Raw genomic sequence first — 15,770 nt, forward strand, 5'->3', positions numbered from 1 at the left:
AATCCGACACAAGTGGTTGGGTTTGTTGCTTTTTCTATTTCGTGTGGCTCTTGCTCGTTGGTTTGATCTGGGTTTTGCTTAGATCCGCAGCTGCTTGGGTATCTTTTGAATATGCTAAACACTTTTTGGTGCTCTGGCGCGTTGGGTGTTTGTTCACGTATTCCTCGTTTGATTATTCCTAGGTCAGGTCTAATGTCCTTCCATATGATAGATTATAATTGATCCATTTGACTGATTTTTCACGTATTCCTCGTTTGATTATTCCTGGGTCAGGTCTAATGTCCATCCTGTTTGTGTATCTCTTTCATTTTATTTAATACATTTTCTATTTGGCCTAAAAAAAACTAACATTCATCTTCTTTCAATCAGAATGATTTATTTCAGAGAATACCAAGTTTTTTTAACAAATTTTAAAACAATTCTTCAATTTTTTTTTTATTAAAATGAACAAATTTTTAAAATGAATAAATTTTAAAAAATGAAAACATGAAAAACGGGTCTTTGCAACCAAAAAAAAATAAACGGCTCTTTTTTTGTCTGAAAATGCTACAAAAATAAAAGTAAATAAAAAGTGGTAATAATAAAATGAAAAGGGTTGAGTGGAGCGGGAATAGAAATTCGAAATTACTCATCTCTGGTTCTACTCTCACATTCAATTCAACTCGCCATTTTCAAATCTCTCTCTCTCTCTCTCTCTCTGAACTTCACACATTCTCTCTCCCCGAGATTCAACAATGGGGTCGGTGGAGAAATACCACGTAATCGAGCTCGTCGGCGAAGGTTCCTTCGGTAAAGTCTACAAAGGCCGACGCAAACACACCGGACAGGTTCCGTTACTCTCTCTCTCTCTCTCTCTCTCTCTCTCTCTCTCTCTCTCTCTCTCTCTCTTCCATTTCCATTTTCTAACTAACTTTCCATTTTCAATTTTCTTCTTTCAGACTGTTGCGATGAAGTTCATCATGAAACACGGTAAAACGGAAAAGGATATTCACAATTTGAGACAAGAAATTGAGGTAATTCGTTTAATTTGCTCGTCAATTTCGACGTTGTTTTAATTCATGCGACTTGATTCTGTGTTTTCTATTTGTTATGAATTCATTTTTGTGCGATTTGATGCTGGTTGAGTTGCTGCTATAGTTAGGGTTTCTGTTCATGTACTTAGATTGAAATCCAAAAACGAGTTTTCTTTGTCACTGATGTTAAAAGTATTGAGTTATAGTGTGAGAATGCTGCGTTAGTGTTATGATCTCGGCACCTGAGTGTGGTGTTAAGAAGCCACTGCTAACTGTTTTAAAATTGGTATTGGTATTGCTATCCATGTAGCACCGATACCAAAACGGTGTCCAGTGACGTGTGTCTGTGTCCTACACCGACACATGTAGCTGACCCAAGTTAGTGGTATAAGGCTTGGTTGCTGTTATTGATTGATCGGTGTTGATGTGTTTGTGTTAGTGTCGTGTCTGCTGTCCGTGTAAGTGCTTCATAGATTGCGATTGCTATGTTTGTACTGAATTAATTAAGAAATAAATAAAATCATTATTAATGTTTCCTTAAAAAGTCATTATTATTGAGTTTATAGATTTGGTTTGCTATTGTTGATTTTTCCAAATTAGTGATTTCCATATACTTCAATAGTTGGAAATAGTATTACACATTGGACTAGCATTGATAATGTTAAATGTGATTCTGTTGGAAACTTTCGATTTTAAAACAAAATGGATTATTCAACTTTATTTAGAAGACTAGAACTCATAACTCTAAAAATACTGCAAAATTCATGGACTGGACGAACAGGATGGCATGATTAACATCAATTTTTGCCTTTTTGGAGAGTGCGTGCATATATAGAATATGTTGACTAAAATATACAATATGCATTGATTTTTAAATTCTGTTATGTTCTACATGATTGCAAAAATCAAAGTCTAAACTTGAACGAAAATTTGGAGAAACCAGAAACAAACAATTGCCGAAGAGAAGAATTTTTTTCTAAATGATTTTATCGAAGATCCTACTAATTGATGGATCTAGTTTTTCATAGATCCTACTCACTCAATTGATGGATCTAGTTTTTTGAACAATATAAGTTTTTCTACTAATTCCTTATTAATGGCTGTGCTAACTGTTGACATTTGATATTCACGTTGCAGATATTGAGGAAGTTGAAGCATGAAAATATTATACAAATGCTTGATTCATTTGAAAGCCCGCAAGAGTTTTGCGTTGTCACCGAATTCGCACAGGTAAACTATCTGTATTGTTGATTGTTTGATTGATTTTGGATTTGTAGTACTTTAAAGTCTTTGAAAGTTACCACCACTTATTCGTTAATGGTTAATTTAAGCATGCACGTCCAGCTGATAGTGGAACAAGGAAGTTTGAATCATGAGACATGCTGTCATGCTGATGGTAATTTTCATATTTCAGGGTGAGCTATTTGAGATTCTCGAGGATGATAAATGCCTTCCTGAAGAACAAGTTCAAGCAATTGCAAAGCAATTGGTATTCTATCCTATACGATTTTTCCTAACAATACTTGGAGGAAGAATTACAAGGATAAATGTCTTATTTTTTTGGTGGGTTATGCAGGTAAGAGCCTTACATTATTTGCATTCCAACCGGATCATCCACCGTGATATGAAGCCTCAAAATATTCTCATTGGTTCCGGATCGATTGTCAAGGTTTGCTTAACTCTTTGTTCACGTGAATAAACATGCACCACACATTTCTTATTGCTAGTTGCAGTAGAAATTTGTCACTATCTGTTGTAATTCTTATGATTCACATTCTACACGAGTAAAGCCTTCTTTTCATTGAATAATCTAATACAATTTTCCTCACTGCATATGTGCTTTGTTCAATTTTTCTGTGATAATATATAGGCTAGATTGGCTAACCCATCTGCAACCTAATTTTCTTCTCTATAAACATAACATGATGGATACAAACCCTCTACTCCAATAACAAAATGCACCGAATCCTCGACCAAATTAAGCCGCAAGCACTTCCAGAGGACTTGCCATTTAACCAGTTATTTCAAGGAACGAATAAAATATTCATCCCTTGAAACAAACTTCTCCTAAAAGACAAGTTTATTTTGTTTTTATTTTTATCGCACAGTTAATTCAAACACTCATCACATTATGTTTTAATCCCACTAACTGATTGTATGGCTTTCATTTCTAGTTTTCCTTAGTTAAGAACAGTTGATCATGGTCTAATTTATGTTGTTTTTGAATATCTGATAGCTTTGCGATTTTGGGTTTGCACGTGCGATGTCCACAAACACAGTTGTTTTGCGATCTATAAAAGGTTTGGCTCATCAGAACACAATTTGTTGCCTTTTAATCTTCATTGTAGCAATGCAGTTTGTGTGTAGCTGCTGGTGTTTTTTGAGACTGAATTTGTTTCATTTTTTTTTTCAGGCACCCCATTATACATGGCTCCAGAACTTGTCAGGGAACAACCTTACAACCACACTGTAGATTTATGGTCTCTTGGTGTTATATTGTATGTTGAATATCTTTATCTCTTCTTATCCGCATCTAATAACACATTTACTGGTATTCAATTATGCATTCTTCGTTGATAGTTGTCCATTTAAATATGGCCTAATGTCTTGATATCAGATGTCTTTACAATATTTAAGTTGGTAATTCATTTCCTCAAACCAAATAGATCCTACTTTTTATTTCTTTGATTTTCTATTTGCATTATCCTTATTCTCTGTAGAATCAAATTCTTTACCCAACTTCATGCTTGTGGTACTCAACAACTGCTTTACGTTTCTCATTTTTAATGATGAACCGGACCTGTTGCATTAGCAAAAGGGTTCTGAAGGATGACGTTATCTAACTAATAGTTAGTTAGCAATTTGCAATGTTCTTTGTTATTGACATTTAGTTGAGTTGAAGCCTGTTTTTTTTTTATGCCTATAACAGGTATGAGTTATTTGTAGGACAACCACCATTTTACACAAATTCTGTTTATGCTCTCATCAGACACATTGTTAAGGTATATTTTTTAATCAGATGAGATTTGTTATGCAATCGCTATTTATGTTCTGATCACTAATTAAATAATCCAGGATCCGGTTAAATATCCTGATAGCATGACTACAAATTTCAAAAGCTTTTTAAAGGGTTTGCTTAACAAGGTTAGTTCTCTAGCGAATGTTTCCCCTTTTTTCATTTCTGCCTTGTGAGATTTTATAATGAATTAATACACTTCAGTTTCCAAATTTATTCTAACCAGGCACCAGAAAGTCGACTAACTTGGCCTGCTCTTCTTGAACACCCATTTGTTAAAGAAACTAACGACGAAATCGAGGCCAGGGTAGGTACATTAAATTTTTTGCCAAAGAATTCTGCATCGGGCAAGATGTTCATTGGAGTCTATATTAGTTGAGTATTTTCAGTTAATTAATTTAGTAATTTATGGACTGAACTTCAGGAATTGCATGAGATAAGTGGTTCACCAAGGGACAACAACACACCGCAGAGGGTTGAAGGGAAAACCATGCAAACTTCATCAGGTTCAGCAACTTCCAGTACTGCAGGATGATAGTACTTACTGTATTATTGTGTATCAATAAAGTATCTACCAAATGTCTCTACACTTTTTTCCTCCCCCTCTATTATAATGACTTACTTTTGTCACAGGCAAAAACACTCACACAACATGTTTGGAGGAGCATATTGCTTCACCACTTAAGAATGAAGCTCAGTTAAATGGCCCTAACATGAACAAAACCAATTCTAAAGTGCTTGATGAGTCTTCCGGATTTTCAAATCAAAATGATGTAGGAGAGTCAGGTATTGTCGTCTCTCTTTTTACTCCATGCTTATGCTTATTTGTATGCTAATAATTCTTTGGTTATTGGAAGACATATGATATTACCCTGTTTACATATTTCTGACTATTGGCTGTCTTGTACAAATTCAAATTAAATTTAAAATTAGAAATATTTCACTCCAAATATATGAGGTTCAGTTATTGTCTCTTCACATTTTAATTTTAAGGTGAAATATTTTAAAGTATAAAGTTGTTCTTCATTCTTCATGTTCTTGTAATTGATTAAAATTTAAAAGGTTATTATTGGTTTTCGTTTGTAATTATGGTTTGGTCTATCTTCCATGTTTACTCATGTGAAGGGAGGCAGCATGTAATGTATACTGCATCCCAAATGAATGGATTGAAAACCACTGTTGGCTCAGTGCTACCTACGTTTACATTATAAACAGCATTGAACTCAAAATGAATCAGTGACAACATATTGGAAATTTCCCCGTAATTGAATGAGCAATAGCTCATGTGTGATGGAAATCAAGAGCTGTCCACTGTCGTCTCATAATCATAGCATGACACCAGTTCTGGATTGAACATTGTTTGGACAGTTTTACGAATAAAAACAAATAGAATAGATAGAAAAAACAAAGGTATACTGATATGGTCTGGATTTTCAATCAAATAGAATATAATAGATGACATTGTTTGGATTTTCAAATCAAAAGGGGGGCATGGGTAACTCACTTGGTTGAGCTAAGGGATTAAAGAGTTAAAGGTTCAGGGTTTGAATCCTGGCAAGGGATAAAATGCTAACATAACAATTAACTTACAAACATCTGCCATTAAAAAAAAAAGGTATACTGATAATGGATTCGAGATAAACAGTGACAGCTTAGGAAGTTATAAATTAAATGAGGATTATGTGCAGACCGCCTTTATGAAAGGCTTTAGGCAGTCATTATAAGGTTTAGGAGTGACTTTGATACCATATCATGAATCACATATCACAAAATTTAGTTGTTGAGTGAAGATATATGACTGGTTTTCTTATTAACAGATATTTTGCATATACTCATGCATGCCTCCAGCTTTTACTGACTGTGACAAGAATAGACAAACTCTCGTATTTTTAATTTCTAAGACTCTTTTCAAGCCAGAGTATAGGGGTTCATCATTCTTAACTTGCAAAGATAGCCACCTTGATTATGACTGAAATTTTAAAGAAATTTAGCAACTGCTTTCCATTCTTAACAGACAGGTAGAATGAGTCCGTGCTGCATCTTTTTCTAATGAAATGACTATATCTCATCTGCAGACCAGATGTTGCATCAAAATGAGCACACAAGCTAAACCCACAAATTGATACAGTATAACACTTGCAAGTGCTTTTTATACAGAAGATTGCACTTCGTTCCACATCCTTTCATTTGAATGAATGTTTTGCTGTTTAAAATTAGAAATGACATTTTTTACCAACCACACATACTGTCTAACAGTCAATTAATCAGCAATTCAAAAACTTCTTGCGTCTTGCAAGTGGTTCCTTTGTACTGGTCCTTGTGAAAATCGGGAAAAGAAGGGCAGGATACACCTTTACAAGATTGAATCAGATAATAATTCTTCATGATTAAGCTAAAGCCTCCTGGAAATTATCCCTTGTTTTATCCAGAACTGAAATCAACGAGTACGAGATGTATGCGTCAGTTTTTTGTGCATTTAGGGATTTATTGACTTGTTATTTTTTAGTACGAAGTCAAACTGCAGTTTTTTTCTATTTTTGCTTTGCAAAACCTTAGTCATAGATTCTTTATCTTACATGAAACCTGGATTTATGTGAATGTGAATGCTTCCGTGCAGGCTGCCAAAAATTTGACAGACTTGAAAGTAACTCTCGCACTGTCAAAGGTGCAAAAGTAATTGGTCAAGACAATGAAGCATTGGGACATATTCTGCAACCACTGAAAAAATGGTCAAAGGGAACTCAAAATATTTGCCGGTAAGTTTGTGTTGTATACTTAAAAACTTCAATATGCATTTGGAGTCCTCATGAGTTCCACTTAAAATTGAATTAGTTTTAATGTCTTGAGTTTACTGAACATTATTTAATTTTATTTCTTGTTGATCATATGTTCATTATCCTCCTTTTGGCTTGTATTGTTGAAAATCTGTTGACATAAAATCCTCCTAAAACTTGGTTTACTTCCATTTCAGGTTCACACATATTGTTTAGCATAACATTTTATTTTGAAGAAGATTGTTTATCATAACATAATTGTACTCAATGCTGTCAATGTCATGCTATAGCACCGCGTTAGTAGCATAGTAGACCTGAAAGGCCGTATATATAATTATAATGTTCGTTCTCATGCTTTCATTTTTTAAAATATCTCGTCTGCACCTAGACTACATGAACTGTAATTTCTATACCCAATACCCGAACCTGATCCCAATACCTGCATTAGGGTTAACTACAGGATGGTGTTTGGAATATAATTTATTGGCAAACTTTTAAAGCAAAAATGGTAATATAGTACTAATATTAACAGGTAATGATTATTAATTCATGAAAAATGACGTTGATCGAAAAGACAACACAAATTTAAATTCAAAGATCATCCACATTCCAATTATAAAAAATTACTTTAGTACTATTGAATTAAATTCAAAAGCCACGTGATAGGTAATTAAATATGAGACATAATTTGATTGTTTTGGAACTTTTACTATTTAGTTTTTCAATAAAAATCAAGCAACTGTGTTTCAAGACCCTGTTAATTTTTTCTTTTCTTTTGGTTTTAAAATTATTTATTTCTGAAGTCTTTCTTTTATGATCTACAGTGATCAAGATCTTCCTGCTTCAAACCAGTCATTGAGAATTCTATCAAATCTAGTTGCTGCTGGTGTCTTCAGTTCTACTGGACACATAGATGAATTAATAAGCGAGCTTCTTTTGTTTACAAAATCTGTTGTAGCAATGAAATCTGATGAAGTTTTTGACTTGTTAACAAAGGTATCTTACTTGCACCTTTAATCTATTAGTTTCTTTCTTCAAGAATTCTATAATTTCCATTTATATATCTAAAAAAAAAGGGGCAGCCCGGTGCACAAAGCTCCACATATGTAGGGTCCGGGAAGGGGTCCCACGATTTGGTGTATTGTACACAGCCTTACCCTATTACACAAGGGGCTGTTTCCAGGACTTGAACCTGTGACCTTTCAGTCACATGACAACAACTTTACTGTTGCGCCAAGTCTCCTTCTCAATAGAATGAATTTAAAATGCTTGGATCTTGATTTGATGTGTTAGAATATCATAGTCTTTCACAATATCTTGGAAAATATTTGATAGATGATGTAAAATTATATGACATGAGCAAGCAGCCTTGGAAATGTTGAGGAAGCAATCTAAAGTTTTTTTTCTCTCTCTAAACTATGCTGAGCAAGGAATCTCAACTATGAAGGTTGCACCCTAGTCACTAACAGTTATTTGCAGCACACTAAAAATTTATTGAAAATGGGAAAAAATAGTACAAAAATCACTGGGGACATGGACCAAATCCATGAAAAAACATAATTATTTGAATAAAACTAGGAAGACCAACTCTATTTTGGTAAATGTCTTCCTTAATGAATGTAGAGATTAAGTCCCACCAGTATTAAGTCTGTATATCTCAACTACACAATGAGCTGAATATATAGACTGAAAATAATAATTGTATCACTGTTAACTTTAGTTACTGAAATCACATGATACTATGTAACCTATACAGTTTGTCTTGACAATATTTACGTACTTTCCAACAATCCTTCAAGATAGAGCATGTAGGTTATTTTTACCAAGCTTTTAAAAGATTGAGGATTTGATGCAAGTGAAAACATATGCTTAATGATCATTTGAATCAACAAAGTGAGTGACAATGCCTCCTTAAAAAATAATCTCTTTTATAAATGATGATTGTCCCTTCATGGAACACTTGATTAATGGAGAAATGTGGTCCAATATGATTACCCCAATTCACAAATGAATGTCAGTTGTGTAACCTCTCAAACCTAGGGAGCCTGACTGCTCAATATGAGTATCTAATTATTACAAATATTGTAGACGTAAGTGCGAAAACAGGGGAGAGAGAGGGAGAGAGAGAGAACCAGTATAGATTGATTATTGATGATCATACAACTGTAAACAACACCTCGGATATAGAGATAGGTGAGAACACAAACAAACTTGTTGTAGAGCACGGATTATTTTAGGATTGTTTTCTTTTAATACTTTTCTTGACACAGTTCAGAAACTTAGTATGTGCAAATAATTTTATCTTCTTTGATTAATCATTTTTGGCCTATTTTATGTGAAATTAACTGGCATCCTTTTCTCCCAAGATAGCTAGTTAAACTTCAGGCATTTTATTTTGTGCAGGGTTTCTCTATCACTAAAATTTTGCTAGATAATGGCGGAAGTTTCTTTTCAAGCTCATATATAAATCACTGGGTTGAATTGGTTCATATCTATTCCCAGGTAATACTCTTTCTATCATGTAAATTTGCATCTTGTTGGTAATTTATATTGAAAGTGACATGTACATCTAAAACTACATAGTTCAGTTTTTTCAGTATTCATATCATTATAACCAATACCTAGAATATCTTAAATATTAGCCTGTACATCAGAGATTGAAAAACTCTTGTTAATTGTGCATTCCTTACATGTTTGCAGCACTCATTTGTTAATATATAATTGCAGGTTGTAACTTCGATAAATGATGCATCTGGAAGAGTTTTGTATGAGTCTAGTGCCTGTGTTACAGTCATGTTGTCTAAAGTTACTCAAGTGCTTAGATCATCTCAAATTTCAGGCTCAGAGACACTGAATGAAACAGCTAACAGAATTATAGATCATGCGAAAACATCTGGTTTAGTGGACCATTTGTGCCAATGCTTAGCTACTTCAGGCTCAAGTCTTATTGCCGGTTCTTCAAATATGCTACGGGCTGCTTCTGAAGCATGCAGAGCTGCCTGGTCCTTGATTAATGCTCTGGATGTTCTTTTTATGAAAAAAAGTGCCATTTTGTTTCCCATCAGTGCATTGCAGAGTCATTTTTTGCAGAGGACAGAAATTATGGATCACAGACAAGATCCCTTGTTTGACGAAGAATCAACAAAAATGGTTGATGCAATGACACGAGCATTCCTGAGAACCAAAGCTGTTCAGGTTGCTGTATACTATTGTTTTCACCAACGTATTGAGTCTGCAACGATTTGTGGTCTTCAGGTACTTTTGGTCGCTTGCCCTTGTTTTAGGTAGTCCTGTTATGACAGAAAGTTGCATTTTTTAAATTGGCTGCATAAAGCAGATCTTTCAATTTTTTTTTATTGTTTCTCTAATAAAGTTATAGTACTTATTGTTATTGATGCAATGGTTAAAGTTTCAGATATGGAATAGTTGAATGTAATTCAAATTTTTATATGCCGTCATTCTTTTGCCTTTTCAGCTTTTGTCAAGGTGCTGCCTCCACAGTGGAATTGTTCCAGCCGTCCTTTGTGGGCTTCCCAGTTCCCTTCCTGTGACTACTGTTGTTAGTGGTGGCGGTGATGGCACTATTGTTTCAGAGATTTTTTCAGTTTTGTCAATATGCAGTTCCTCTCTCAACAAAGATGCACACAGTGTCGAACCAAGTAACACTAAATGTAAATTAGCAAATCCTTCTGCTCTGATTCGTCATTCATGTCTCATTCTTACAATAATTGCACAACATTTGAAGTCAACTGGAAGAAATTCTGCAATTTTTATGCTCACCAACTCACCAAAGAAGCAGCTTGCTCGACTCTCAGTTCTTGCTCATCATGTTTCTTATGATGATAAAACAAAAGCCTCTTTCCAACTTCAAAGTGCATCAGCCATGTTGGCTTTGTCATCCGTTCTTTCCCTCGAACATGGGACTTTGGTTGAGTCTCCGATATCTGAAATTGCTATGCCCTTAATTCCTCGAACTTCTACACTAAGTGACCACCTTAAATTTTCATCAGGAAAAGAAAATGAACTGGACCCTGGTAATTTTAATGGGAAGCTTCCATATTGGCTAGGGATAAGAGATGGGTGTGTTGGTCTTTTAGATTCCAAACTCAAGTGGGGAGGACCATTAGCTGTTCAGCAGTTGTGTGCTAGTGGTATACCTCTTCTTCTTATCGGCTTGTTAAGCAATGGGTTTTCGAATGCTTCTCAAGAAAACGAGTGCCTAAACAATAGAATTGGATTATCTCCTATAGGTGTTGTGTGGACAATTTCATCATTATGTCACTGTCTCTCTGGTGGTGCTATGATTTTTCGTCAGATTTTGATTAGGAATGAACATGTTAAGCTCATATCCAACTTAATATGTGATGCTCATCTTAAGTTGATAAAAAACTGGACCGGACCTGGTGGAGGGAGAGCCGGAGTTAGAGATCTAATAAATGCAGTCATAGATCTCTTAGCATTTCCTTTTGTTGCTCTTCAAAATGCACCTGGCTTGCCATCAGCCAATGCTTCTGTCAGCAGTGGGTTTCTTCTTAACGTCGGTTCCCCTGGTCAGAGAGTATGCATGGAAGACAAGGATACAGTTAAGGCAATAGAAGAAGACATGGGCAAATACATTAAGATCCTTGTGGAGGTAAAATCATCTTTCAATCCCCTTTGGTAATTTATTTGGAATATTGAAAGTGGCTTCAAACAAATATCGTTCTTTCATGGGACACTGATATTCCACTGCATGTCATTAATGTTTGTTATTAAGCAGTAGCTGATGGTAGGTTACTTTTTAAAAATTAAAATAAAAATCACAGCTTTAATGCACCAATTATTAGTTTATGACATGTGATGACAATTTTATTTTTGGTATTATTTTCTCTATTGTTTTCAGTTATTATATAAATTTTATATTTGATACAGCGGCCTGCTATAAATCTTTTACTTTCACTTGACTATTAGTTGAATTGCTATCTTATAACATCCATGTTTTTAATAATTGCTTTGATGTTTTCAGGTTGGTGCGCCTAGCATTATCCTTCGTTGCCTAGATCATATGGAGTTGAACGATTTGGGCAGGCCTGTGGCCTTTCTTGCTAAAATGGTGTGCCAACGACCTTTAGCAGTCCAACTTGTGAGTAAAGGTCTTTTGGATCCAAATAGGATGAGAAGGTTCTTTGACCTGTCAGGACTAAAAGAGGTTATGCTGGATGCGCTTATGATAATTTCTGATCTTGCTCGTATGGACAAGGTTAGTTTTGACGCTTCACCAAATGGTTTCGTTTTATGAATGCTATTGATCATCTATTGCCTTTATCATTTCTATTCAGTTTAGTGATAAAGGGTTGTGGATACACATTACAGAAATGAGATAGATATGTAAACATATTGCAGAACATATTACTCCCTTTAGTTAAGTTTCATTTTTTAGAAGTTTGTTATTCATACTTACTTTTCATTCTCGAAGTTGAAAAGTAGTATTCATTATTGTTTTGTCAACGTTACCTCAAACTATTTATTGTAGAGAGAGAAATAGGTTAGAATGTGATAATAAAAAGTTAAGAGTATTAAAATAAAAAACAAATAACTTTATCAAAAATAACTTTAAAGGAATGAAGTTCATTCAATGAACTTAGTACAATTTTGTTGAGATGTGTATTTTTGTGTTAAAAACATATTTAGAGAATCCTCATTTGGGTATAGTTACATCGTTTTGAATAACTAACTGGCATTTCACAATGGGGATGTACAGGTAAATATTTTCCTATTGTTTCTGGCACAATGCACTACCAGTTTGAGTTATTTTAGACCAGTATAATTGTTTCACGTGTATTTGCTTTCTGGATGTTCCATAGTCATTCCTTGAAAAATGATTATTACTTTCCGTTTCCTGTTGTTCAGGGATTCTATGAGTACATTAAAGGTGCTTCTATTTTGGAGTTCTTAAAAAGTTTTCTTTCGCATGAAGATCCAAACATGCGTGCAAAAGCTTGCAGTGCTCTTGGAAACATGTGTCGTCACAATGCCTATTTTTACAGTTCTCTTGTGAGTATAACAATTAAGAATATAGAAGTAATATATTTTGTTTGATCAAAGCAAATATGTGGACTTGTTTTTATAATATTTCTTACGTTGGCCTTCTCTCTTTTTTTCCCATCACAATGTGTTTAAATCCTAGACATATAAAAGTTTTCTAACTTGAATCTACAGTATATCCGTTACCTCAAAAGAAAAATAAGTTTAACTTTTTCAATGAGCGGACACACATTTTCATTATTTTAAAAAAATTACAGACACTCAATCAAATATGAAAATTCAAAATCTGACACTTTACCTTTTGCAGTTATCATATTTTCAATTCTCTTATAATACAATTGGAATTTGCAGGCAAGATATCAAATCGTTGGTATTCTTATTGATCGATGCTCTGATCCAGACAAACGAACAAGGAAGTTTGCTTGTTTTGCTGTAAGTTTTAAATCCCATGGCTAAAGCCAAAGATTTATGCTGTATTATAGAATATGTTTATGCTTGTTGGCATTCTTATTGTGTTGGATGAATTTTTGCGATGAAAATATGTTTTACTTGTCAAACATTTGAAGTTCTTATCAATTTACGTAGACATATGCATAAATTGTCCTTCCTGTTTTTAAAACTGATGCCATCATGCTTATCCATTTTCGTACTGTATATGTGCTGGAATTATACTTTTTCTTATCTCTTTTAACCTGCTATCTGAATTCAGATTGGAAATGCGGCGTACTACAATGACGTGTTGTATGAAGAACTGAGGAGGTCAATTCCTCATTTGGCAAATTTGTTGCAAATGGCAGAGGAGGACAAGACCAAGGCAAATGCAGCAGGTGCACTTAGCAATCTGGTTCGCAACTCTGACAGACTTTGTGAAGACATTGTGTCTAAAGGAGCCGTTCAGGTACGTGCTCGCTGCATTTTTTAAATATTTTTATATAATTTAGTTTATAACTTTATTTATATTGTCAATTGCAATTTCATCAACTTTTACTTCTAAAAGAAAACTTAACCTCTTTCCTCCCTAATCAATAAATTTAGTTAGATTCACTTTAGATTTTCACTTAAACATTTTTAGTTTCGTTTAGAATACAAGATGATTACGCAGACATTTTTTATTTTTTGAAATTAATGCAAATTCACATTAAATTTATAAATCATAGAATGTTTTAAAATTTTAAAAAGAAAAACATTTGTTTTGAAGATAAAATTGTGATTACACAGTTCAAATAATAAAATTGTTCAAATAATTTCCTCATTTTAAATTTTTGAATTCCATATCACATTTTAATTTTAAGATTGTAATTTCTAATAAGACCATTCTAACCTATAATAAAATAAGTTTTTTAAATTAACTACTTGCTAATGTGAACCCAAAGCCAGCAGCATAAAGTGTATGAAGAAATAGCAGCTGTTTGTTGGACATAATAACATGGCATTATCAATAGTCATAGTAGCTAGATTTTATTAGCTAGACAGTTAGTTAAAATATAATTGGCGCAGTAGTTATGTCTAAAGGTCCTCCTTGAGCATGAGGAACATGGACGTATGTAGGAATGTACAGAAAATGGAATTTGGAATCTGAAAATTAGTGAACTGTCATGAATCTCCTTTCTGTGGATTATGGTCCATGTTTATTATACCTTCAAACTTTTCAACCCAGTTGATAAACATTTAGTTAACAGAAAATAATTTTACCATGAAGCTTGTTTAAAGAGGGCAGGGAGGTGTAGGTTTACTATTTTATCTGAAAACAATTATAATTAGATAGACAGGACATGAGGTGGTCTTCAATGGTTGAAGAGGATTTAGATTTACAAATTCTATCTTGTTTCTCTTGAGGATTTAAGATGATTAGGAATTACTGATATTTATCTCCCTTCAAGCGCTGAACGTGTTACAACAATCAATTACAGTATAACTTTGTGGTCTATATTGTACTGCCAGCTATTTTTTCAAGCAATTTGTTCTTTTTCCTTTGCAGTCTCTCCTGAAGTTAATTTCCGATTATGCGGTATCAGCACTAAATCCAAGCAGAAATGATTCAACAAACGAGTCTCCTTTGAAGATCGCTCTCTTTTCCTTAGCAAAGATGTGTGCACATCCACTCTGCAGACAGTTCATCCGTTCATCACCTTTGTTCCCTGTAATTGGAAGGCTTCAGCAGTCTCCAGAATCATCCATTGCTAAATATGCATCCGTGATCATTAGCAAAGTTGCTGAAGTCTAGTTGTACCACTGTTTGATTGACTTCCACTGAAGTCATTCTGTTCATTCTTAGGTATTTGTAAATAGACTTGAAAACCGCACATAAGTGTATGTGAACTGAAATGTTCATATGTAATATGGGCCAATTTCAAGAAATATTCGTGTAAAATAGTAAAAAATGTTATGATAATTATGAGTATTTTAGACGATGTCTTTGTATGTGTTGAAATTAGTTTCTACATTTCAAATTTATTATTTTTTTGACTGGACGATTCAATTTTTAAAGAGTTCTCATTGAACTTTTAAATAAATACTTGGCTTTATCTATGTCGGTAATAACTAATTATATATAAAGGGGTATATGATTTTTCACTGTTATTTTATCTTCGAATTATACCCTTTATTTAAACTATTCTAATTACAATTTGTTCTTCGGTCTAAACTATTCTAATTACAATTTGTTCTTCGGTCGAATTATACCCTTTATTTATACCCTTTATTTGATTATAATATATTCCCTCCGGTCCTATTTACAAGAGAAAATTAATTTTTTAGATACATTGAATAATGTATGTATCTAGTCAAGAACCTAAACCAAATACATAAATTATTTAGGGTTAAATATGTTTTTGGTCCCTATAAATATGTCAACTTTTTGTTTTAGTCCCTCTAAAATTTTCCTTCAACTTTTGGTCCCTATAAAATTTTCAATCACTACTTTTGGTCCCTATTTTCAATTTA

At 33.7% G+C, this 15,770-nt stretch overlaps 1 protein-coding gene across 1 annotated transcript; it reads left to right on the top strand.

Annotated features, from left to right (window-relative positions):
• Nucleotides 1-642: 642 nt before the first annotated feature.
• On the top strand, nucleotides 643-15,238 carry FU (kinase family with ARM repeat domain-containing protein). The gene is made up of 22 exons (XM_085717263.1): nucleotides 643-827; nucleotides 939-1,013; nucleotides 2,151-2,243; nucleotides 2,428-2,502; nucleotides 2,590-2,682; nucleotides 3,250-3,313; nucleotides 3,427-3,511; nucleotides 3,943-4,015; nucleotides 4,089-4,157; nucleotides 4,256-4,336; nucleotides 4,454-4,535; nucleotides 4,663-4,815; nucleotides 6,647-6,785; nucleotides 7,628-7,799; nucleotides 9,207-9,305; nucleotides 9,531-10,058; nucleotides 10,279-11,436; nucleotides 11,809-12,042; nucleotides 12,693-12,836; nucleotides 13,179-13,259; nucleotides 13,537-13,725; nucleotides 14,806-15,238. The coding sequence occupies exons 1-22, from the start codon at nucleotides 735-737 to the stop codon at nucleotides 15,049-15,051; spliced, it is 4,026 nt and encodes a 1,341-aa protein (XP_085573389.1). The 5' UTR covers nucleotides 643-734; the 3' UTR covers nucleotides 15,052-15,238.
• The last annotated feature ends 532 nt before the right edge of the window (nucleotides 15,239-15,770 follow it).

This window comes from Medicago sativa, chromosome 1 (assembly GCF_051527215.1).
Source record: "Medicago sativa cultivar Bolivia chromosome 1, Bolivia_mono, whole genome shotgun sequence".
NCBI lineage: Eukaryota > Viridiplantae > Streptophyta > Magnoliopsida > Fabales > Fabaceae > Medicago > Medicago sativa.

What these genes read in the sequence shown, in the direction of transcription:
- FU (XM_085717263.1), top strand. Translation starts at nt 735, where the DNA reads ATGGGGTCGGTGGAGAAATACCACGTAATCGAGCTCGTCGGCGAAGGT. An exon ending in GACGCAAACACACCGGACAG is followed by an intron (nt 828 to 938) that starts GTTCCGTTACTC and finishes TTCTTCTTTCAG; the next exon opens with ACTGTTGCGATGAAGTTCAT. An exon ending in CAACGATTTGTGGTCTTCAG is followed by an intron (nt 10,059 to 10,278) that starts GTACTTTTGGTC and finishes TTGCCTTTTCAG; the next exon opens with CTTTTGTCAAGGTGCTGCCT.